This window comes from Aplysia californica, unplaced genomic scaffold (genome assembly GCF_000002075.1).
Source record: "Aplysia californica isolate F4 #8 unplaced genomic scaffold, AplCal3.0 scaffold00086, whole genome shotgun sequence".
NCBI classification, from domain to species: Eukaryota; Metazoa; Mollusca; class Gastropoda; order Aplysiida; family Aplysiidae; genus Aplysia; species Aplysia californica.
In genome coordinates, this window is record NW_004797356.1 from 352,886 (window position 1) to 378,370 (window position 25,485).

Genomic DNA, 25,485 nt, shown 5'->3' on the forward strand with positions numbered 1-25,485 from the left:
TTCTTCTTCTTCTTCTTCTTCCTCCTCCTCCTCCTCCTCCCCGTCTTCTTCTACTTCTTCTACTCTTCCTCCTCAAGCTCCTCCTCTTCCTCCTCCTCCCCTGTTCTCACCCTCTTATACTTCTACATGTTTTTGTCTTTGCCGTTTTTCTTATTGTGCTTAATATTTCACATTGTTTGTTAAATGGTAATTATGTTCCCAGTATTCAGCGTACAGACAGTTTTTTACTTTTTCACCACATTGCTTAGTGGATGGTTTGCAGGTGCTCTGATCTGATTTGCTTCTTCTATACTATCAAATATCTACCATCCTTAACTGCCCTCCTTTTAAGTGTTTGCTACTCTCTTATAACACCTTTAATCTTCAGTACTTATTTAACTTTATCTATGTTGCAAGTGCCATAAAACTCTTAATAAGACTTGTTTCATAAAAGACTGTGTGGGGCTTTATTGTTTTTAGATTTGTTGTAATCTTTTTCACTATATTGTGAGGGCACCACGTAATCCTCCTTTCATACTTATGTATGATTCCTCTATTTTTCTTTTCTTTTCCTTTATGTCTTTCTTTTCCTCAGCTTGTAGAAAGAAAGCAACAAAGCAAGCCCATTTTTAACTCTCGCACAAAAAGTTAATAACATTTTTTATTTGAATGATTCTATGTTCCACAGGTGGACAGGGATTGTCCAGCTGAGGACTTGAACCACCACCATGCGTGTCCATCCGAGGAGACTGATTTTGGTTGCTGCAGCCGCAGCTCTCTGTCTCCTGTGTGGCATCATTGTGTACACACGCACCAGGGTTTCAAGTACCAGACTCACCAACAGCATTCAGGGAAAACTGCAATTTCGCCAGGTTGAGGTGAAATCGTTTTTTAATCCAAAGTCTTCAGATATCTTCTGGACGCAACACAGCGGAATACAACGGAAGCCGATTTCGAAGTTGAGAGGCAAAATATCTGGCGATTTTTCTGCAGACACGTCTAATATGGAGGTGGATACTGAAGATGAGGTGGAGATGCAAAACAAAAGCCATGGCGCTGACTTGGAGTGGTCAGCACTAATGGACAGCCAAAGGATGGATGTGCAGACGGCGCGAGAAAAGTTTAATTTGAACATTCAGACGAGTGACATGATTCCTCTGAACAGGGAAGTTCCTGATTCTAGGCCTAAAGGGTATGTAACTGTGGCCTATAGCTGTTTTATTTTAGGTCTGTGTTTCTGAGTTTGATATCATGCTGGGTACCATTTGTGTGGCATCACGGGGAGGTTAGGCACTTGTCATAATAATGAATTTGAAGACACCATTATTTTTCCGTCTGTTTGGCAATTTTAATTTTAATTTTTGCCATACACATTTTATGTCTTTTAAAAACATTTCTGTGTATTTTATTTTGAAAAAAAATTTGATCAAAGGCTTAAAAAAATGTAAATTTTGCAGTTTCAAAGGGCTCAAAGAAGGGTATTGTTTTCATCAAAAGGGAGACAAATGAACAAATTTTAAGATTAAACTAACAATTCTATTTACTCCAAAATTGACAAGAGCCAGATTCCACTGTGTAGTGCACATCTGGTCTTTTTGGAAGGGAGCATTTGACCCAGTGGTTAAAGTAAAGAAGTAGGAAGAAAGGAGTTCTCAAACGATACATTAAAGGAGATATTGTACATGTTATTTTGGCCATAAATATTCAATTTTCTATTCTATACTATAGAGGAGTTTTACCACCTGCTGATATACTGTGTGTCTGTGGGGACCCCTCCCCCCCCCTCATTTCCCCTGCCACTGGAAAAGAGGAAGGTATATAGTATATGTATAATAGGTGTTTCTTACCTATTTGGAAAGTACATTGTTTTTCAGTGAGGTGCTGTTGCACTGTTCTGCCTGTCACTTTAGCTATATTCCCCGCACTATATTATTACAATTATCAATTTGATATACATGTACATCTCTATACTCAATCTTGAATCGTTCTGTAAACAGATGCCGGCTTCTTCAGTACCCCTCTATATTGCCAACGACAAGTGTGGTCATTCCTTTCCACAACGAGTGGCCATCTGTCATCTTGCGTACTGTGTACAGTCTCATCAACCGCACGCCAAGACAGCTCCTCAAAGAGATTATCCTAGTGGACGACGCTAGTGACATCAGTGAGTGGGTGGTTGGTGGGCGCTCTGGTGTGGTTTGCTCCTTCTTTCCTATCAAATATTTATTGCCTTCATTCTTTCCTCTTCCATTTTTTTTGTATATTAGTTTCTAGTAACAATTCTAATCTTTGACACTTATATTACCTAATTGTGTTGCAAGTGCTGTAAAACTTATAGTGAAACTTAAATGTGATTATACTCACTTAAATATGGTTTTCTATAATGCATGTATGTGTCCAAAGTGAAGGATGTCACACAAAACAAAACGAACTACAATGAATTTAACTACTGCCTTGCCTTGTCTTGTCATCAAAGTGTTTATGCTCGGTATTGATCTAGGTTTAGCATGTCTTACTCAAGGACGTATCGCTAAAGTAAAAGATGATCTATGATGTTTGACAGTTCCCTTTTGCTGCATCAACTTTAATTGTTCTTCTTTGTCTCAGCTCATGCCGATGATTTCTGTATTCTTTATTAATAAACTTGCTCTTCTTAAGAAAGATGCGTCTTTTGTTTCGCCAAACCTAAGTTTTTTTCCTTTCTGACACCTCCCGGAGCAGTGCCACTGACTGAAGTGTCTTTGGGCCATTCCCAAAGGGGGGACATATCTCGTTCAAGCATAGTAGAATTGTAAATGGGCTGACTCATGTCACGCTCATAACTGTGCCTGATCTACAACAGGGAACTGCTTCTTTTTCTTTCCTGATCCTTACTATTGTCATTTTCCTCTACTTCTTTTGTATGTTTGTCACTCCCTTGTGACCTGCTATTTTGGGGTGCCTTGATAGGCAAAGCAGACCTTGTGCTGTTGAAGCTAGAGAGGTGAGCAGAATAAGTCTGATTCCCTGTAAAGACTTCTCTGTTGACACCCACCCCTTGGCGCTCATATGACCTTATGCAGTTGTGAGCGCCGTAAAACCCTCTACTATATAAAACAAAAATTTCCTTTCTGATGATTGTAAATTATGTTTTATGCCCTGATGGACACCATCTAGATAATTTAGGAGACTGGTTTCTTCCTCTCTATCTGTCAGGGCCGCCTGGGTTGATTGGGATATAGTATCCTAATTTCAACAGAAAGACAGAGAAAAATCGATTAAATAGACTGAATTCCCTCTAGACTGAGTATCTTGAATAGATTTACTGTCGCAAGTTAACTGAACAGTCACAGTCACAGTATTATCGTAATTACCATGTGCTCCCAACTCGTGTAAATGATCTGTTTCCTGAAATTGCCAATGCTATTTTTGTGTTCTGTTCACTTGACAGACATTTTAAAAACCAGATTTCGCAACTATTTGGACTGGAACTTCCCTCCTGGTTTGGTCAAACTCATCCGGCTGCCAGAACGGGAAGGTCTGATCAGAGCTCGTTTGGAAGGTCTCCGCCAGGTGACGGGAGAAGTCGTTTCTTTCTTTGACAGCCACATGGAAGTGAATGAGAGATGGTGGGTTATTTTTGCTTCAATGCCACCAACCCCACCTCCCTTTTATTCTTTTTTTTTTTTCGGGGGTGGGGGGTGGGGGGAGGGTTACTTCATATCTTTTCATGCTGGATGTAATGTGTATTGTGGCTGTCTATAGTGCAGACCTGCCATGTGCTCCAATAAAATCAGAGCCCTTCCATTTTTTCTTTTTCTGTCGTAGAACCCCAATTGGACTTACACAAAATGCATTTTTTTTTCTTCTTGAAATGTTTCTTTTGGTGGTCCGCAACTTATCGTAATGACATGAAAATACACAGGTTTGTTTACAACATTTGTACGAATTATCGTTAATGATGTGAAAATACACATTTTTATTTGCTCGCTTATACGCAAGTTTATTTACTACAGCCAGTTCAAAATGTAACCTTAATCTTCTAGATTTCTGGAGACTCCAATTTTGTCTTTAAAACTTCAATTTTAGTGAGGATTCTGAGAGAAACTTCTCTGTATGGTCATTTTTGTTTTACTGTGAACAGATTTTAGGTTTTGTTTGGCTTTTTCTATTGTTCTGTATTTGATGATTATGTTTCTTTTCCCCAAATTGTTGAGAGCTTTGGTACTAATGTTTATAGTTACGGTATATTATTCAAAGATCATAATGCTGTACCAAAAAGCAATGGATTTGACCCTTTATTTTGTTGTTTTTAGCCCTCCATCTTAATATTGTTATACCATGTACAGATCTGATTTATTTTTTTATTTTTAAAAATTTTTCTCCACTTCATATGCCAAGATTACAATGCTTTCCCATAAACAGATGTGAACTTCAGTGAGACATTTCACACTTTTTCTTTTCATTTTTGTTCTTTCCACAGGCTTGAGCCGTTACTGAATGAAATTGTGAAAAATCGACAAACAATTGCCATGGGCCAACTGGACTACATCAACCATGACACTTTCACATATGACTTCTATGAGGGTTATCGCACTCGCTATGGCTTTCGGTGGGACATGCAATTCTTTGAAACATTCTTTCGGCCTGACCAACTCAAGGGAAAGAAAGAAACTGATCCACTTCCGTGAGTACAGTTTTTATTTTGCCTGTTTACTCCTTGTGTGGAACAATTTTTAGGGATGTGATTTAATTGATAAAAATGTTTCTTAGATTTTTGGGTGCTAAGTAAGAAAAGATTATTTTTATAGATCGTCTTGTCTTTAAGGCAAATTTATATTAATCTTTAAGATATAGGATTAGAGTTGCTTTGTTGTTTGAGAAGACTTATGGTAGTAAACCCCGTTCAGTCACATCATATGATATTTTATGTTCGGGATTTAAGCCCTTGTAGGTAATTAGGCCAATGCAAAGAAAAAAGTGCTTTAGTTTGTCTAGTTTCAGCAAGAAATGTCAGATTAGTCAGACTGTGGCTGTAGTGTTTGGGCCTTCTCACACCAACCTTTTTAGAACTTTATTTAAATGGATATGTTCATCATTGTTTTTTGTTTAATGGAATGGTATGGGTCTGTGCTGCAGGGCAAAATAAAGGCAAAGACAAATAAGGGAAGTCTTCCTTCTTCATACTCTAGAAATGTAAAATCCCACACTGTTCTACTTCTTCATGAAAAAACACATTAAAGCAGAGACTGTGGAAGGTAGAGGCCTGTTGTGGCAAGGATGAGTGGGGCACCAATGGACAAACACAGCCATGGTGGCAGGTGATGGGTCTGATGCCTCTTTCAACACTGCAAAGGTTATTCTAGAGAAAAGAATCCTGTTTTGTTGTTTTTTCTCCCATAGGAGAGAAAGAGAGAGGGAGTTGAAGAACATAACATTCATGTTTCCCTGTGATCTCACTGGAGAAAACTGAAAAAGGGGAACTTCCCAGAGAGAGTTGAAGTTCTATGCTTTTGAACAGGTCTTTCTTTTGCCAAGTAGACATCGGGCTCAAAGTCAAACTTATTCTTAACACTTTCTGTTTGGTTATGCTCGCATAATTCGTTATTGTGTTTAGACTTTAGTTACAATTACAGTTAAACCTATCGAAGATGACCACCCTTTGTTATGTAAAAACCTGTCGAAGATTACCACCGATTGTGTTGTAGAAAAGTGAGAAAAAAAATGAAGGTGGGGGTGTTGGGAAGTGGTAGCTTCTACATGTGATTGTCTTGGAGAGGTGGCCATTAGTACAGGTTTGACCGTATTGAACATATTCTCATGATCCAGCCTCTTGCAGTTTCATTAGTTTATGAATACCTTTTTTCATAAAGGCAATCTTTAACACCTGTCAAATACTTCATATAACAGGGGTGTCCTGATGGTTGGCCCAGGTTTTGCTGTGGATGTGAATTACTTCAAACACATCGGGGCGTATGATGGCGGGATGAAAATCTGGGGTGGTGAGAATATCGAGCTGGCATGGAGGGTAAGTGTAAGAGTGAAAGAGTACTCTTTTGTGTACCTCTCAATTTTATTTTGTTTTATTAGGCTGTTTTGTTTTCTTCTTTATATGTGTTTGTATGAGTTAACTCTTTGAACCCTAGCCAGCGGTACACTGGTGGCATGTCAGATTGCTTGTATGCATAGCCACCAGTACTGCGGTGAGTGAGACCCCATCCCTTATCCCGCCTGCCTTGGACAAAATGCGCATGGAAAGCAGTGTTTGCTACACAAAACCGTATTCATTATTTTTAAAATCTTTGTTAAATAGATGCTATTAATGATGAAGTCTACCCTGAGTGGAAGATGGAATGTGATTCTGACGATGCTCAGGTGGAGGGGCACAGTGACCTCAGGAGGTCAGGGTTCAAAGGGTTAAACATATGAGTGGTTGGTGGGTGTTCTGAAAAGAAGTTTAAAGACCTGACTACTCAGAATGCCTACCAACCATAACTGCTTCATGATTGACTTCTTTCCCCTCTCCTTGATATGTGAGGGCTTTTATTCTCTTTAAGTTCACTTTTAAGGGTGTTAACTGTCTTTTATCATTCTTATCTTCCATTTAAACTTTTGACTTTGAGTGTTAGTACAATTATAAGATGGTGTATATGTGTTTAAGTTTTTGTTCCTTAGTGTGTGTGTGTGTGTGTGTGTGTGTGTTTGTGTGTGCTTGTGTTTGTCTATGTGTGTGCATTGTCTTGCAGTGAAGTATGGGACTCATTGATTGTTTGGTTTTAATACATTGCTGGAATAGGCTGATTGAATCGCATTGAATTGTTCTCTTTGATGTGGTTCAGGCTTGGATGTGTGGTGGGCAACTGCTTCACGTTCCATGCTCAAAGATCGGCCATGTCGAGCGCTCACAGCCGTACACTTTCCCCGAAGGACGACTGCGTACAGAGATGGTCAACTACAAACGAGCTGCTGATGTTTGGCTCGGAGATTATCGCCAGTACGTCTACACCATGTTTCCTGGTATGAAGGTATGTCATATATACTGGTTCTTTATAGTCTCATGTAACAGAAAGTTTTTGTGTTTTTGGTTCTACGAAAAGGGAAAGTTTCCATACTTATAATCTCAAAAAAGAGTAATTTTCTGTCTCTGTAATATCTGAATATTTTCTATCATTATAATCACAGTTAAGAAAAGTTTCTGTCTTTATGTTCTCGGTTCAGATGCATAACTTCTTCATGAATTTTGTGATTTTGATTTGTAGCATAAGAATTATAAGAAAAAAAATTATTTAAATTGTTTCGAACTTTATTGATTTTAGGCATTATTTTTTTGGGTTTGATTCTAGATGTTCTCTTATTTTTACTTTTTTTTTTCTCCGCAATTTCTGTTCTCATAATGTGCATTACTGTACAGCTGCACTGTTTCACCATTGTAAATATGCTTCTGAACCACAAACAATTTAAAGAAATGTTCGCGTTTGAATCTGCAGGCTTTGGATCCTGGCAGTCTGTCAGAGCGCAACCTGTACAAGAATCGGCTGCAGTGTCATAACTTTACGTGGTTCTTGGAGAACATCTGGCCAGAGCTACTGCCATACCAGGAGAACTCGAAACATTGGGGACAGGTACTTAATTTTTTATTGACTGTCAATACGGTGCTGTGGAGTTTCCTATTATGCTCTTGATTTATTCATATATATGGGGAAAAACGTTTTGTCTCTCGCCATAATTTTTAATAAATATTCCATCAAACCTGTTAAAGACTACAACTCAGTGTTGTAGAGAGAAGTGATCATCTTAGACAGGTGGTCTTCCCATGAAATGTAGACAAAAACACACAGGGAGAAGTAGGAAGTGTTTGTACTGGTGATTGCCTCGGACAGGCGGTTGGTGGAGTAGGTTTGAATGTATCGTGTTTCATATTACAATCTATTGTTGAAACTCACAATGGTCAATTGTTTACCCCATTGGACATAATATTTTGTTCCTAACGATGAATTGTGGTATATACTGGATTTTTACCTCTCTTCTAAGTACTTATATAGCGTAAGCAGTTTGTTTATGATATAGCAGCTGTAGCCTACTCTGTGAGCTGGTGATAACTTGGTGTCTGGTGTGGTCTTCTCATTTTACTTTTCTTAAGCTGCTCAAAGTGTCTTGCAGAGACAATTTTCACTGTTAAGACAGTTCACATAAGAGGGTTTGTGATATTGAGACACAGAGTACAAACAAATATATGCATGTCCTATTATGAAAATGTCACATATTTTGTGATGTAATCTTTAAATTGCCCCAACTTTCTCTTGTACTCCTCACTTTGGAAGCTTCTTGTCTATGCTGTTACTGTTGGAGTGTGTTCTGTCTCTGGCAAGATTTGTTGTACTACTACCTTTGACTCAGCAACTTTTTCAGTGCCACATGTTCTAATAAGTGAACTTCACAGCTTCGGTGTGACCTATCAGTTTCTGTGTCACTGTGTCCTTAACTGATACTTGTTTAGTTTTATATCGATATATAGATAATTTCTGCATTGACACCAGCATGTAATTGTATTTGAACCAGATCTAATTTATAAAAAGTAGGTAGTTGGCGGGTGCTCTGGTGTGGCTTACGCCTTCTTTCCTATCAAACATCTATCGTCCTTATCTCCCCTCCTTCTATTTTGTGTTTTTTACTCTCTTGTAACACCTCGCTAATCTTCGGGGCACTTTAATGACCTTATTGTGTTGCAAGTGCCGTAAAACTCTTACGAAAAAACCCAACTAATTTTAAAAGATCTTTTTCTTTGTTACCAAATGAAAAATAATTTGTCTGTCAGTTATGTCCCTTGGTTAATAGATGCCGACCTGTGGGTGGGTCACACATTATTATACTGTGTTGTCATTTCCAAAACTCATAACTCTCATACATTTTCTTTGGCTTTTTAGGTGAAGAGCGCATCTTCCGAAGCTTGCCTTGACAACGATGACTATGTGTTCCAGGCTGCAAAACCCCTGAGAGTGAATCATTGTGAGCTGAACATAAAAACTCAGGTGTGCATCTCTCATTAAACAACAGAGCTACTATATGGTCGCTTTTAAGCACAAGGGGGCCATCCCGAAAAACGGAGTTTTGTAAAAATCGGCGGTAAAGTTTTTGCCCCCTTTCAGTTTCTTTAAAAGAAAAAAAGAGTATTCTCTATAACCAAACACATATACACACCAATGAAACCAAACTTCTCCTATAGGCAGGGCAATGCCCACTTTTGGTGTTGGTCAAGAATTCTGGAAACCCCCGAAATCTAGGTTAGCCCGCTTGTTCTTGAAAGCGACCATATTACAGTAACAGTGCTTTTTTTTTTACCATTGTATTCTCTTACCTCAGGTAACTGTGATGGTAAAAAGTCTGTCGTGACTAAAAATTTACCAAAGATACTTTGGCTTTCACTGAAAGATTCCCTATTTAATTATAATTTATGTTTTTTATGTCGATTGCAGTGGGTGCAAGAAAGTGATAATTGTTTTGCTCTGTGTTGTGTCCCTGTATTTTTTTTTTAAGGTGCTTCTGTCTTAATGCACAGGGATGTATCTGACGAAATCAAGTTCCTTTAGTTTTATTGGTTTGTTGTACTAGTCTTGCCTATATAACCTACTTGTGTCAAAAGCAGGATGATGTATGTACTTCAGAAATAGCAGTTTTTAATGTGGTCGAGGTACATAAGTGACTGGTCTCAATAATAAGTGTCAAGAGTTGTTTTTTTTCCTCAAAATCATGAAGTGTGCAGTTATTTTCGCTTTGTCTTTGGACATCGGTAAGCCTTCTCTGTCACATTCTTTTATTTCATCTTGATGCTAGTTTTAACTGCTCTCTTCCAGTAGCTACAGACAACCTTCTGCAGTCTGTTCCCAAGTTCTGCAGTTAATCTGAAGTATTTTTTTACTTACAAGCATCTGCATGTCTGGTGCTGCATAAAGTCCCCCCCCCCCACCCTCATTGAAACAGGTCACACTTCTTCTCTATAGGGGTTTGCATTGATGAAGGATGGGCGCCTGCGTACGACCTTGCACTGTGTTGTGGCTAAGGCAGAAGGTGCAGACCTTGTGCCTTACATTGAGAACTGTTTCTTAGCACCACCTCAAAAATGGGCTTATTCAAAGGTAAGCTTATTTCTAATAGTCCTGTCCAAATTGTTTGTACCATGGGCAGCTGATTTATTATTAATTGAAAGGACTGACATAAAATGTGCATCGTAAAATTTCTGTCACTTGTAGATTGTAAATATTTTATTCCATGTATCTTATAACATATTTCACTTTAAACTGTTGTTGTTATCGATCCAGCAACAAATTTAGATTGTATGTGAATGTTTTATTCTGTGCATCTTAAAACTTCTTTCGCTTTAGATTGTAAATGTTTTAATCTGTGCATTGACACAACCTAGATCACTAAGATGGCAGACTGCTTTGATTTTGATACTGCCTGTCAGGGCAACTGAGGCTGAGTGAGATACAGTATCTTCCCAAACAAACGAGGAGTCTTGATAGAATAATTTTCCTGCTCGGTGTGTTGAGTTCACGTCTTTTGTGTGTGGTGGAGAAGAGTCTTATCTATCACCCCACAGAGGCCAGATCTTACTTGGTAGTGTCAGTCAATCCACATAATTGGTAAAAAAAAAGTGCTCTTCCTGGGGGCATGTTCCTCAGGGTACTTGATGGCAGAAACATTTAGAAATGCATACAATTGTCTTTGTGAGGAAAACAGTTTCCCAAAGTGTCTTGCAGACGCATAAATTAATTACACACTTGAAACAGCTCACAAAAAGGGAATTTGCTGATTTTGAGATACAGAGTACGAATAAATATTTGTCCTGAAAGAAAACTTTGACCTTTTTTTTAGACTGAAAACATATTATGTGATCCGATCTTTCAATTGCCCCTACTTTCTCTGTTACTCCTCACTTTAGAAGCTTCATGATTATACTGTTACCATCGGAGGTTGTGGGGGCCATTGTTAGGCTGACTCACCCTATACTATAACTGAACCAACAACCAAAATGGGACTCCTTTCTTGCTGACTGGCTGTAAACAACTGTTCAGCTGCAACTTCTCAAGATTAGTAGATAGATTTGTTTTCATTGAATGGCACTCACTTTTTAAGATTTGGTTTTAGTTTCATGTACAGTAGAACCTACTCTAGGGAGCCACTTGTCCAAGACAATCACCTCCACAAACAACTGCTTTTCAACATCCCCCCCCTCCCCCCTTGTGATTTTTCTACATTATAATGACACTGTCCAAGATATCCACCAGTTTAAACTTTTCCTCTGCACATTGGCTGACTTTCCTAGATAAGTTTGACTGTAATTCATGATGCTGGTGGCTGACACAATGTGTTGTTCCAGGACTTTTGTTTTCTCTCTTATTTTTTCCCCCAGTGCAGACTAACCCAGAGAGTTTTAAAAAATCACTGTTTGAATCATAAAGTATTTCTTGATCTATAACCAATTAATTGTTGATGTATTTCAGCAAGAATTTACTATTACTTTTTTCCCCATTTGTCTATTTCCCAAACTAAATAATACTTATTTTGTCAATGAGGTTCTCATTATGTTGAAATAAAAAAATATCCTCATCAAGTTGGGTACAGAATGACTGTTTAAGGTTTAGTGTTGTCCCCTTCCAGGTTGATGGAAATTTATTTATGTAATCGACGGTCTTTGTTTCCACACAGCACCGCCAGTTGGTCTTGGAGATACCTCGACTGTGTCTACAAGTACTGAGCCGAGCCCAGCTGGCCTTCCTTCCATGTGACCCTGCTGAGAAGGCTCAAAAATGGCTCTTTGAAACAGCCGGTATCTTAGAATCTCTCAAAGATGAGGCAGAAGACTATGGTTGATGGGATTATCTGCTGTCAAGATAACAGTGGATTGTGTTGTATCAAAGACAACTTACACAACTATTTAAGACTGTGTCGAACTTTGCACATATCAGCTGTCCCAAGCTTACATATTTGAATCTGGCCATTTATTTATTAGTTGTGTTTTGGTTCTTTTAATAGTAGATAGTCTTGAATTATTAAATGTGTCACAATCGCCATGGGCAATGTCAAAAATTATATTTTGAAGCTTGTTACTTATGAAGTTGGTTTCATATGAAACTGTGGAAGGTCCCAGACTTTTTGTTATACATTAGTGTTCAAGATATTGCTTTTCTGATAGTTTAGTTGGTTGTATTGTAGGCCTCTATATGACTGTGCATTGACAAAGCACCTGATGATGGAAGTAGAGGCACTCGGTGTGTGAAAATTGCCTTATTATAGGGCTTGTTTCGTTTGAATATGTATTGGTGTTTGCTTGTGATTTTTCAAAGCAGTATTTCTCAATGCTCCTGAGAATGGGCTCTTTTCCTTTGATACAAACCTTATGAAGTTTTGCTTGATTGTGTTGAGAATTTGCCAAACAGTCTTACTGACTTGTCAGTCCATCTACTTACTCATGTAATAACCGTTCCCTTTGCTTGTACTCATATCATAACTCTACAACCTCTAGAATGTACTCTAATTTTATTTTCAATACTCTTTATTATTTTTAACTTTTTTGTTTGGGCTTGTATTTAACCCTTACTGCCCTAGCTGCATATATTTTCCTCGCAAGTTCCCGTTCCCCAAGGTGCAGTCTCTTTTATTTTCCTCAAATTCAGTCACACACTTTTACCGTAACCTAGCCAATTTGTCTGTGAAAAATATTCCACATGCTATCTTCTAAAACTTCAGAGGAGAACAGAATAGAGATTTTTAAAAACTGTTTGCCAAAAATTGAAAATAAGAAACAATCAGTATTGGCTGTGCCTGAGGAGTCAAGGACTCCAGTATTTCCTGGGCCAGAGGGAAGTGAGGGCTAAAATTAGCCTGGTGCTATAAGGGTTAATGTCTCAATGCTTTGTTGCTGTGACAATGTTGTGGAACTCGGAGGTTTATTCTGTTTTAATGCTGGATGCAGGGTATATTGAAATGTTTTTATTTTTCACTTTGTAGGGGGTGCTTTGTTTTCACACCTTTCTTTTTATGTCTGTTTTTGTGTGTATTTTGTGTTTGCCTTTATGTTAGTTTGTTATTTGGCTTGATTTCATAGAAGCATTTAAATTTATGCCTTGAATTTGCATTTGTAAGTATGTGCATGTATATATGTGCCTGTCTGCATGCTTGTGTGCATGCACGGGTGCCTGTGTGTGTGCATACATGTATGCCTCTGTGTATGCTTATGCTGAACTTTTTAAAATTATATAATAAGAACTGACCAGTATGGTGCTGCAACTATCATGAGATATTACAATGTTTTGTACATATCAACTGCTAAGTGTACGACTCCATCATACGTCACTTTTCACTGGGGGTGGTTGGCAGGTGCTCTGGTGTGTTTTGCTACTTCTTTCCTATCAAACATCTATCGTCTTTATCTCTCCTCCTTCTTTTTTTAAACGTTTGTTACTCTCTTGTAACTCCTCTAATCTTCGGCACTTATATGACCGTAGTGTGTTGCAAGTGCCGTAAAATTCTTACTAAAACTTAAACTAAAACTTTTCAAAATGGCATATAGTGGAGTCTTTCACTATGCAGTTGATATAAGCTGACACCTTGTGATGGCTGAGAAGATCTGGTTTCTGCAAAGGTGCTGCTGTTGTTTTCAGTAGCTTGATAAACTTTTCGAGTTGAACAAACTTCTTGTAATGCACAGTGTTCACACAAAAATGTTGCTCTTCACAATACCTGGGTGTTCTTTACTTTCAGCCTTCTTATGCATCTCTTTGTCTGTACAGGTGAGACTTTTGGTATAGAAGGGTGCTTTGGTGTGGTTGGCTCCTTCCTTCCTATCAAACATCTATCATTCTCATCTCTCCCCTTCCTTTTTTGTGTTTGTTACTCTCTTGTAACGTTTCTAATCTTCAACTCTTATGTGACCTTGTTGTATTGCAAGTCATATTAATTAGGTATTGATGCTGCAGAAACAAGCTCAGATATGATTTTGAGAACTTAAATGATTACGTTTTTTTTTTCCCCCTCCTTTTTTGAATTAGCCAGTTGTAATGCATTGAAGTTGGAGGTTTCTGGTGATGCCTAGTCTTTTTCTCTAGTGTTTGAGTCATGGGTTGTTGGTTGTTGTTTTTTTTTTGGGGGGGGGGGGGGTTGTGAGAGGAAAAAGTGTACATTATTGAAAACATGCTTTGTACTAATATTGTAATTGTGTTTTCAGATTTTTGTTCCACTTGAACTGTTGAAATTTGTACATCTAGTATGATCTAGTATCAGTGATTTTAAAATTATCAGTGACCTCACGTAAGAGTACCAAAGAGTAGCACATGGTTAATCTCGCTTGCTGTAGTTTTTTAAAATGTTGTTGACGTTTAGTTGTACTACATGTGAGTGATTCACTTTCTTTACAATCAAAACATCAGTGACATTGTCTTTGCTGTAATGTGATTTACCCTTGACATATCAACAACGAACAGGATGAAATGCTGCACAAAGAAAAGAGCCCATTTACAATTGGCTTTTATAGAAAAGGCAACTTTCTGAATGATTAATACATTTCAGAGCTAAAGTACAAAATGTTACAGTTGATATTTTGATCTCAAAATTAAATCAACTTGGCATATGAATATTTAGCCTTGTAGTTTTATAGTTTTAAAGGATCTATGTCTATGTTGGTCTCTCAGTTCCGACAAAAAACAAGAATCAAAAGTATTTTAAATCAATGGAGATGATGTTCAAAGAAGGTGCTGAAGGCACATAGTAAGATCGTGTATTTTGAAAAAGTTTGTATTACGTGCTTGTTTGTGTGTTTGTGTGCATGTGCTCAAGTAGAATGTCTGCTTTTGCTCAGATGACTTGCGTTTTTGAACTACAATGGTTGTGGTGACCTGGCCGCTATTATTGACTTTAAAAAAAGTCCCCATAGTGTTGTATCTATATTTAAACACCTTTTCTGTACATTTTCTTATGACCTATATTGGTGGTATAGTGAATCTGTAATTTTTACATGTCTGAACTCAACGTGAGCTGGAATTTGCCCTTATGAGATGGCTCCGCAGGTCCACGTCTTTATTTCTGTTTGTAACTTTTGTAAAAAGAAAAATATGGGAAAAGCTATTTAAATTTTATTTTCTACTGTAGCTATACTTTGTTAATCACCATCTCAAAAACTGGCGACTGTCATAGGATGGTAAGTTGAACACTTTGTTTCCATATGAACTGATATTTCTATGACTGCAGTATCTTTCACACTCTTATTATTCACAATGATAACAAAACAAGGATTTTTAAAAATCACACTGACAAGGGTTTCACTGCACTACTAACATCAATCATGTGATATGTGTATGAGTCAACCCCTCTTTGTCTACTGAGAATCACTTACCTAGTATTCTACAATATCTGTTAATTTATGGTTTATCCTACCCTGTAAATAAAAAAAGAGTTAGTCTGTTTCAAGGTTTTAACAGTGCATGTAAACTCCAAATAGATCCTGTACTTTTAACCACTGAGATATCTTTTAATTAGTTTCTTTTAATAGTTCCTAGTTCATAATATGTTTTTGCATATGTACATTTAGTCTGAAATTTACTGAAATATTGACACTTATCTGTGAGAAAAATGTGGAAATATTAAAATAATTCTCCTATCATGTTTCTAAATGAAATCCTAACCATATGGTTCCATACCAAGCCTTATTTAAAGGCATACATTTTCAGATATGATACATACACGACATATCTTTGATGTGTAGATAATGAAGTTACTGAAGCACATGGAACTTGCTGATGAGCGGCAATTTGGCCTATAATGAATCACCTTCTGTACCTGTTTTTGTTTACTTTTACAGTTTTAGCAAACTTTTCACCAGTATCTGTGTCTCTGACCTGCGTGAAGGACGGCTGCTCCGAGTGCTTGTATCTGACAAAGTTTGCTAACCTGATTATGATCTACTTTTTATTACTTGCCGCTTATGAGGGATCAGATTTAAAGACGAGTCCAAAATCTAAAGTAGTTACCGTTTTGATATCAAATTAAATGTTTATAGTATTTTGTCCACACGTCACTGTACAGGCTGCATTTACTGTTTTTAGTGCTCCTTCCCTTCTTTTTTTTGTATTCTCCTCCCCCTCCCCCATCCACCCTCTCACCCCTCCTACCCCCTACTGCTTTTCCACCCTTCCTTTCCCCTGTGTTATCTTTGTTCTGTTGTTCATACTTGCCTTTGAGCATTATCATGACATAATAACACCAATGTTGCAGCAAAACCTCATGTAATTTTGAATAGATATTTTCTCTCTCAGATACTGAGTATCTCATTCTGTTCTTCTGTAGTGGAAGAGCATATTGCTACTTGTTTGGAGCTAGTGTCGGTGTGACCCTCACTTCTTTGTTTTGTGCTGGTTGTGCTCACCGGTTCTAGAAGAACAAAGTGTCAGGTGTACAGACTTCTATGTCATGGGAGAGCTTTGTTATGACTTTCGAGAAGTTACATCTTTATAACTTATGGCTTATGGATTACCGCAGCTCAGGTTTACGACAGCTTCCAGTAGTGTTGTTGACAAGTTTTAAACTTGATTTCAGATTGTTCGTTAAAAAATTGTTGTGAATGTGTTTGTGTGTGTGGAATACTTGATATGACTCAACCTTACCCAGACTCAATTCTCAGTGGCTCTTGGGTAATTTGAGATTGAGACCACTAGTATAGTCTGTCAGGCTGGCGAGGAAAATGAGCTGTTTATCATTCTGAAACGATCTGTGTTCTTGTCGGTATGGATACTTTAATTTTCCGATCCTGAATGGGTATGGATACATAATGATTAAAGAGATGGACTTGTAGTCCAAAGGCTGTGGGTTTGATTCATGTCTGTAATGGGAAGTATTATGTGTGATTATGAAAGGCTCAGGTATTAAACTTTTTGTTGTGTGGCGTCAGTGGCCTAGTGGTTAGGTTACTGGGCTCGTAATCGTGAGATTGCGGGATTGGTCGTTCGAGCGTCAGCTTGGTCCGACGTTGTGTCCTTGGGAAAGACACGTTACGCGAATTTCCCATTTGACTTGACCCTTTCAGAGAAGGACATTGAACTTGGAGGTCCCGCCTCTTAAATAACCTAATAGTGTTGATAGGGGCGTGAAATCTTTACCATTTCACCATTTAAAACAAAACAAAAACATTTTTTGTTCTATCTGTTTTGCCAGTTAAAAGGGGTATTTAACTATCATTAAATTTGCAAGTATTTGAGTGACAGCGGTGCAGTATGTACATTTGGTTTATATCAAGCTGTATGTCTCTGCTAAGGCTTGAGAATGGAAAGTATTGACAGATAAAATACGTGAATGTGAAATTATGTGTCGGTTCCTTTGGAGTACTATATCTCTTTACATTGTACTTTTAGGGCATTGATTTCTGTCACTTGAAATATATGACTCACAACTGTTCTTTGTATAGAGAGCAATATTGTGGAGAAAATACCAGGAATGGCTGGATTAAATTTTTTTTACGAAAGCAATACTTAGACAACAATACTGGATAACGACCTCTCTTTCAAGTTTTTTTTTTTTTTTTTTACTCAAGATTTGACAGAAAACACAATATTGTCAATTTTCAAGGGATGAGTTTGAGAGAGAATGTATATTTTTTCCAGGTTTTTTTTTTTCATCTGTTTTGTTTGTGAACTTGCAATTTAAAAGCAATATGGATTTGGGCTGAGGGTTTTGTTTGGTTTTTTTTCCTTGAGGGGAGGGGTTGTTTTTGTTTTTAAAAAAATTGTTTTCTGTTTGTTTGCTTGCTTATTTTTTGAATTTCAAAATTTTTGTTTGTTTGTTTGCTTTTATATTTTTGGTGATTTTTGTTTTTGTTTTGATTTTTGCACACTCCCTTTGCCATATTTACTTCTACAGCTGCTGTTATACTAGAAGTAATAGATCTTTGAAACATTTCGATTTCTATGCTTGTGTAACCTGTCTTTTCCTACATGCAAACTACAAGTTTTTTCTCTCACTTTTTTCCTAGTTTTGTTGAATTTGTTTCTGTCTTTTTTTGTTTCAGATGATCTTATCCACATGTTTGAAAACCTTTTTCTTGTGATCTATTCGTTTCTATGTTTGGTTACATCACGTCAAATTTTTCTATTGATGTGAATTTGAATCTCATGCCCCTCTACGCAAAGTCAGGTTGACTTACAGGACATCTGTCAATTGCTGCTGTTCTCAAATCCAATTTTTTTAGTTATATATATTGCTCTTTGTGAGAGATGACGGCTTTGTATAAATGTGACTGTCAACTCAGTTCTTTACAGTTTCTTGTGCTGGGAGTTGAGAACTCGTTTCATGGAATAAACTTTTGTTGTTTTTTTATTTTAACGTTCCCATAACAATCATCCAAGTTTTGACCTTATGTTGATTAGAATGTTTCCATCTGGTATTTGGAGACCTGCTATAGTCCAAACAAGGAAGAAAGCCAAATGCAAAGTTTTTGTTTTTAAAAATATGTATCTGCAGATTATTTTTTGATTAGGTGATATTTATTACACTGAATTGAAGCAAGGCTGATTATATTATCATTTTGTATGACTAGTGGAATCGCCCCACTTTCTCACTATCAAATCAGTTCTGTTATTCTTTTATTTTTGTAATTTATTTAATTCTTTAATTTAAAAAAATAAATTTTTGGTTTCAAAATGATCAGGATTATTGATGTTACCTAGTTTGTATAAATTGGAATGTGCGGCGTTAATACTTAATACTAATCAGTTATGCATTGCTTGTTTCAAATTTATTTATTTATTTATTTATTTTATTTATTTATTTATTTATTTTTTATTTTTTGGGGTGGGGGGGGGGGGGGGGGGGGGGGGATATTTGAGGTAAGTTAAATTGTATTCCTTTTCCCAAGTTATTTTTTCCTGAGATAAAAATGCACTTTTGTGTCTTGCTCTTAACCAGTTTTCCTTGGATATTCACTTATAGGTGCACAGGTCAACATTTTCATTTATCATTTGAGATTATAAATATAATGTAAATGTAATGGTGCAAGATGTTCCAAAATTAATTGTGTTTTTGACATCTGTTACATTTCTTTTCACTTAACTGCTTTTAAAACGGCTTTGCACTTGCTTGAACAGGGTAATCAGAATCTCTTTTCATGTAATAATAAAAATATTTCTGAGAGATTTTGAGTAGGTTCATAGATCTATATTTTGCTCACACTGGTATACGGCTCATATCCATTTACTTTTTTATATTGTACAAAACCAGATCAGGTGCTTTTTTTTATTATCATAAAGTGAAAGCCAGACAACTTACTCACTGAAAAATGTGATTGAAAGTTTTCACTTCGTTTTAATTTATTGTTAAAACATGTGAATTCTTTTTAGAGCAAAGCAGGTAATAACATTCCAGTTTCTTGTCTTGTTTGTGTGTAGATACTTATAGCACATGCAGTAAAAGTTCTTGGTGGTTTAGGAGTAGATAGTAGCGTAACTTGCATCTAAATGTTCTAATCTGTACACATTATGTCACATATCTATCTTTACATATTATAAATGCTCATTACAACTATTCATATCAAAAGGCATTTTTGATATTGTTGCTTATATTATTGTCTAGTCATAACGCAATTTGTGATTTGTCACTTAAGATTACTTAAGTGCATTGGTTTTAGGCAAGTGTTGTTTGGACATGCAATAATCTTTTGTTCAAAGAGATCTGTTGAAAAGGGAAAAATGTATGCTTGAGCACAGAGACATACTTGTCCATACAAGCAAATACGGCCGCTTTTACGCAAGATCACATAATCCTTCTTTATATCATTTTTTTGTTCATGATAAAAGCAATTGTGTTTTGTGTGAACTGAAAACCCATTGTACTGCTTAAAATATGAAGTGGACGTTTATTGGTGTGAATGCAACCAAGTGTAGTTAGGTTTTGCTGTGAGTTTGCCGTTGCTATTTTTCCTGTGGCATGCCCTGTAACTTTTTCCTATTAAAGACTTGTGATGTGCTACAAGGTTGGCTACTATTCCTTGAGCAAAGTACAAGCCTCAGAATGACATGCTGGGGATATTTACCATTTTATTCCAATAGCAAAATTTGAAGTATCGTGTACTTTTAAGAAGGATTTTGGAATGAGTGTTCCTTAAATTATGAACGTTCTGATTTGCTCAAATGAGGTCAGTTTAGCTTTCTTAAATATTTCTGAATCAACACGTACTTGTGTGTGCGCTCTGATACCATTGTAGACTCAGGAATTAGCTCAAAATAACCTTTCAAGTTTCCTGCAGTTTGATCTACTGTAACGGTGACTCATGACAGATCTAATTTCTCTACATTTTTTTAATGAAAAGGGACTAGTTGCATGATTCCTCTAGTATAACAATTTATATGTATAACAATTAGGCACCTGGTAATTGTAAGTATTACAATTTAATGGCTTTTAGACAGATTGCTGTTCTACTTTAAGCTGTCTTTTAAATCCTTTCATGTGGCTTTCTATGTGCTCTCTACCTTACTGCCTTTCCAGTTGAATAATGTCGACCCCCCGGGGCAGTGCCACTGACTGTAGTGTCTTTAGGCCATTCCTAAAGGGGGGACATTTCTCATTCAAGGACAGTAGAATTGTAAATGGGCCGATTCATCATGTCACGCTCATAACTGTGCCTGATCTACAACAGGGAACTGCTGCTATTTCTTTCCTAATCCTTACTATTGTCATTTTCCTCTACTTCTTTTGTATGTTTGTAACTATCTTGTGACCTGCTATTTCTGGGGTGCCTTGATAGTTGAAGCAGACCTTGTGCTGTTGAAGCTAGAGAGGTGAGCAGAGTAAGTCTGATTCCCTGTAAAGACTTCTCTGTTGACACCCACCCCTTGGCACTCATATGACCTTATGCAGTTGCGAGCGCCGTAAAACCCTCTACTAAAACTGAATAATGTCAACCTTTTATTGCTATGCTGTTTTCTTCTTGTGTTGTTAGCCATTGAACTATGTAATGAGAATATTTAAAAAATGATATCTGCAATCATGTAGATTATCATGATGTGGATTGGATCTACTTGCTGCTGCTTCTCTTCTGAGATACTTTTATTGTAATCTGCTCTGTGTAAACTGTAGCTATTATCATGCTGACTCACTGTAAAACGACAACTCAATAACAACCAGTATGTTTGACAAGGTCTTGTACATCTTTTACGGTGATGTGTTCATTTCAAGGACATGTACTTATTGTTTGGCCCGCTGTGATTTGTTTGCCCTTTGTTCTTGTTTTCCTAGTGTTCTGCATTGTCTCATACTTTCAATTTGGTGCTTTGTGTTTGAGAATCTTTTGGTAAATGAGGTGCTGAAAGCGAAAATTTGATGTGTGGAGATAGGATGGAGTATTGTTTTATATTCTTACAACGTTTCATTACAAGACACATTTCACGGCAAGCTGTGCTGAGTCATTCTTTTTAAAAGTCCATTTCTGTATTGACATTGTCTTTTTCATGTAATAAATATTTTCAATGTGAGAAATGACCTTCCCCTTATTGTTCAGAAACAGGTAGGAAAAGATAAATGTTCATGAATACTGAATAGTATGTTTTGAAGGATCTTTATGTGTGACTTGCACGTCATTTTGACAGGCTGCAAGGCATTTATTGAATAACTGTATTGCTTTTACTTTTTTTGCTGTTAGTTTTAAGGTGTTTTTATTTAAGGGATATGTGTACCAGTAGTGCTTGGAAATGTATCAGACCAGACTGTGTAATGGATGACTCTCTGACATGTCAGTGTCTTATTCAAATCTTTTTTGGGGATGTTCTTAATTTTGGATTGTTTGATAAATTGTCAGAGCTGTGGACCCTGTTGGCTTAGCCATATTATGAATGGACGTTTAAGTCGGAAGTACTGCCTCTGCCTCTTGATAAGTGTGCTGTTTTCATAACAGCTTTCAGTCCATGCCTTAATTTCTCATCTTTTTCAATACTCTTTCTTCCGGCCCTTGTGTATCTGATCATTTTGCTTTCCTTTTTTTGGTTTCTTTGTGTTAAACATGTCTTTGTTCTTGCTATGATTTCTCTAACTGTCCTGTTCTCATTTTGCATGCAAACACTGATTGTGACAATGGTAGATCTTTGTTCAGAGAACATAATGAGTATTGTACAAATTGTCTGCTTTTAGTCTCTGTAAAATGCTTGTTGTAAACTGTTTTTAGCTGTTTATACCACTCACGCATGAATGTTTTATGAAAGATCTGAAATCACGCCCTCATAAAAACCTTTTTGACCACGTGTTCTTTTCTATCCATCTGTAGTTTCTTTTTGTCTGTTTTTGTTTTTTCAAAAACTAAGTGACTTATTGTGTCGATGTGCTTCTGTCCTTGAGCCTAGGTGTTCTGTGAAGTGAAAGTTTTCCCAACCTGGGAATAAAAGAATTCTTCAATCCTATTCACTGGAAATTGATCCATTCAATTACTTTTATATTTTGAGGGTTTTAAAAAAAACCCACTTTAGGATGGCAAATCAATCTGAACTGATTTAGTGTCTGTAGAATTTTTATCAATACAGCCATATCAGCATCACTTTCTGTGAGAACTCATATTCTGTAAACAGAAGTAGGATAAGTCTGAAAAATCCTGCTTTTGGCATTATATTACAGTATGTATTTCGTTAGGGAGGAATAACTCACTTCGTGCACAAAATACTCGATCAAACTTCTACTCATTGCTGAAAAATCAATGAGTACCAAAAATATTCTCCTTTAATTTGGGAGGGATTGAGGAAAGTGTTCATGGTCGAGAAAATATTATTTGTGTGTAAGTTTCATTGTTATGTAAGTGGGCAATGTATATCTTTAATATGGAAGAATCACTGTATGTTTATCATCAGTCCCTTCCAGTTTCCAGGGTAAATGATGACTGCTTCACGTTGTTTATGTTGAGTTGTTGTTTTCTTTTGTATTAACAGGAATATCAGTGTTGCTTTTATTTTATGCCCTTTATTTTGTACATTATTGACGAAATGAAGGCTGTTGCCATATATTGAAATTCAACCTCGTTCTTTTTTACTTGTATTTTCTGTGTTTACTATCTCGCTGGTAATGGGTTTGTGGGTGGGGGGAGGGGGCGGAGAAAGGACAGGTGTGACATGTCTGGTGAGTTAATATTTTGGAATTTGGAGACAAAAATGCTGGCAAGGCTAAGCTATATAGGCCTACAAACTCCCCCCCCCAAAAAAAAAAAAACAACAAACAAACAACAAACAATTGAAAATATATTTTAAAAAATCAAGAAAAATGACTATTCAGTTTCATTGTCTAAACCCTCCCCTCATCCCCTGCCCCTACTTTAAAAATATACACTTTAGTGGTATCTTGTTAAGCTACAGTGCATATGACCTTGGTTTGAATCCTGAAAGGGACAATCTTGAACTTTTGTTGTTTAGGAGTTTTTAAGGTTCTCCATTCAATTCTCTCAGTCCAGTCAGAGATGGACATTGAAGAAATACTTTTTTGAGTGTTGAAAGGGCCGTGAAGTCCATTTGTGGACACATTTGTGAGTACGAGTACAAAGCTGTAGGCAAATCGTGTTCTCATGGTTACACAAATGAAAGCCTGTTGTGTTACGAGCATCGAATTTTTGGGAAAAACACCCCCTTGAATAAGATTCATTTTTTAAAATTTAAAAACAAAACGAAAACTCCAAAAAAAATATAAAAATAAAAATTTGGAAACGATCTTGTGTGCTTTGCAAAAAATGTAGAATCTAGTTTCTGAGCTTTTTGCGGCCATGAGACAAGATATTGTGGAGTTTTTTTTAAATATTTAAAATATATGTATATATTATGTTTTACACCCCCACCATGACAATTAAGATCAGATGTCCACCACGGGAAATGATTTATAATTAACTGTTTATACATGCGGAAGGCTTGAGCTATAACTGTCGGCGCTGAATGGCTTTTTCCTTCACCCTTGTTTACTTGTGTGTGGGTGCTTGCCTTGAGTCTGTCTGTCTGTCTGTCTGTCTTTGTCCGTATGTATGTATTTGTATGTGTGTGTGTGTGTGTGTCTGTGTGTGTGTGTGTGTGTGTGTGTGTGTGTGTCTGTGTGTGTGTGTCTGTGTGTGTGTGTGTTGCGCGTGCCTGTGAGTCTCTAATATAGATTAATAGAAGATTTTAATTTTTGGAACCTAGGAACTTGATATGGCAAGTGAATATTCCTATCAGTGACTTTATGTCACCCCCTCCCCCCCTCATTATAAGTATGGTGTGAGCATGTTGGAACATCATTTTACTAATTAGGACTCTCGTATAGCAATAGCAAATTTAAACACAGATTAGCGAGACCCAACTGAAGGCCAGCGTATACAAACTTAAATCTCTCTAAGTCTCTTTCTCTTTCTCTCTCTCTCTCTCTCTCTCTCTCTCTCTCTCTCTCTCTCTCTCTCTCTATCTCTCTTTCTCTCTCTATGTATGTTTGTCTGTGTGTGTGTGTGTGTGTGTGTATGAGTGTGTGTGTGTATGAGTGTGTGTGTGTGTGTGTGTGAGTGTTTTGCGTGTGTGTTTATGCGTTTGTGTATAGCCTACAAAATAATTTGTTTGATCGTTGTTTGTTTTTAGATAAACGATTGCAAAGTGTTTATTAATTATCTTCAGGGTCAATACCCCCCCCCCAAAAAAAAACACAACAACAACAACAACAACAACAACAGATTCAAACAGTGGCGACGGTAATATCCCATAATAATATGCGAAGGGACATAGAGTTATAGTAAGTTATACATTTTTTCCCGTTTACCGTAGTCAATGCTTTAAACGAACATTTTATTTCCGTATTTGGCGCATGCAGACGCTGCCCAGCAGTAAAACGCTCACAACTGAAAACGGTATACCTTGGTGACGTTCCAGAGAGATACTACGGTTGAAGTGTATTGGTGGGGGCTCTCGTGGCTTAGAGGTTCGCCTCTTTCAAAGGTCCCAGGTTCGAATCCGGGTAGCGACCGAAAAAAAATTCTTCTCTAAAATTGTCTCCTTTCATCTCCTTTCCGGCTCTCTAGTAATGTTCTGTAGTCTGTTTTCGTCTCCACTTACTGCCCCCACCCCCCTCGCCTCCTTTGCCCCCTCCTCTGGGCTTCTGACTCTTTCTACTACTACTCCTTGGCTCCTTCTTACTGCTATCTTTCAGCTGCACCCCTGATCTTCTGCTAGGAAATATCTACACCTAGCCTTCTCGGATAAAGGTGAAAAAATCTCGGAGGTTCTGTATGCAAGTTGCGCACGTTAAAGATCCCTTAGTGGACTAAAATAGATAAGAGTAGGCTTCGGCCGCCCCCGTTCAAAAGTCAAAATTTCCTACCACCTGAAAATGTTTAATGTACGCCGCACGCTCACATGACCTTATGCAGTTGCGAGCGCCGTAAAACGCTTTTAAAAAGTTTAAAAAATAAAATAAAGAAATGTATTGTTCTTGGTGCACTATTATAACTTTTTTCATAAAAACTAACCATTGTTAAAATATATCAACCGTCATGTTCATCTCCCGTACTTG

General features: G+C 37.2%; 1 protein-coding gene across 1 annotated transcript; it reads left to right on the top strand.

Annotated features, from left to right (window-relative positions):
* The first annotated feature begins 641 nt into the window (after positions 1-641).
* Positions 642-13,366, top strand: LOC101847321 (inactive polypeptide N-acetylgalactosaminyltransferase-like protein 5). Its single transcript, XM_005094623.3, has 10 exons — positions 642-1,171; positions 1,977-2,143; positions 3,410-3,587; positions 4,442-4,645; positions 5,869-5,986; positions 6,798-6,983; positions 7,446-7,580; positions 8,883-8,987; positions 9,957-10,091; positions 11,665-13,366. Exons 1-10 carry the CDS (start codon positions 708-710, stop codon positions 11,827-11,829), a joined length of 1,857 nt encoding a protein of 618 aa, XP_005094680.1. The 5' UTR covers positions 642-707; the 3' UTR covers positions 11,830-13,366.
* Positions 13,367-25,485: the final 12,119 nt, after the last annotated feature.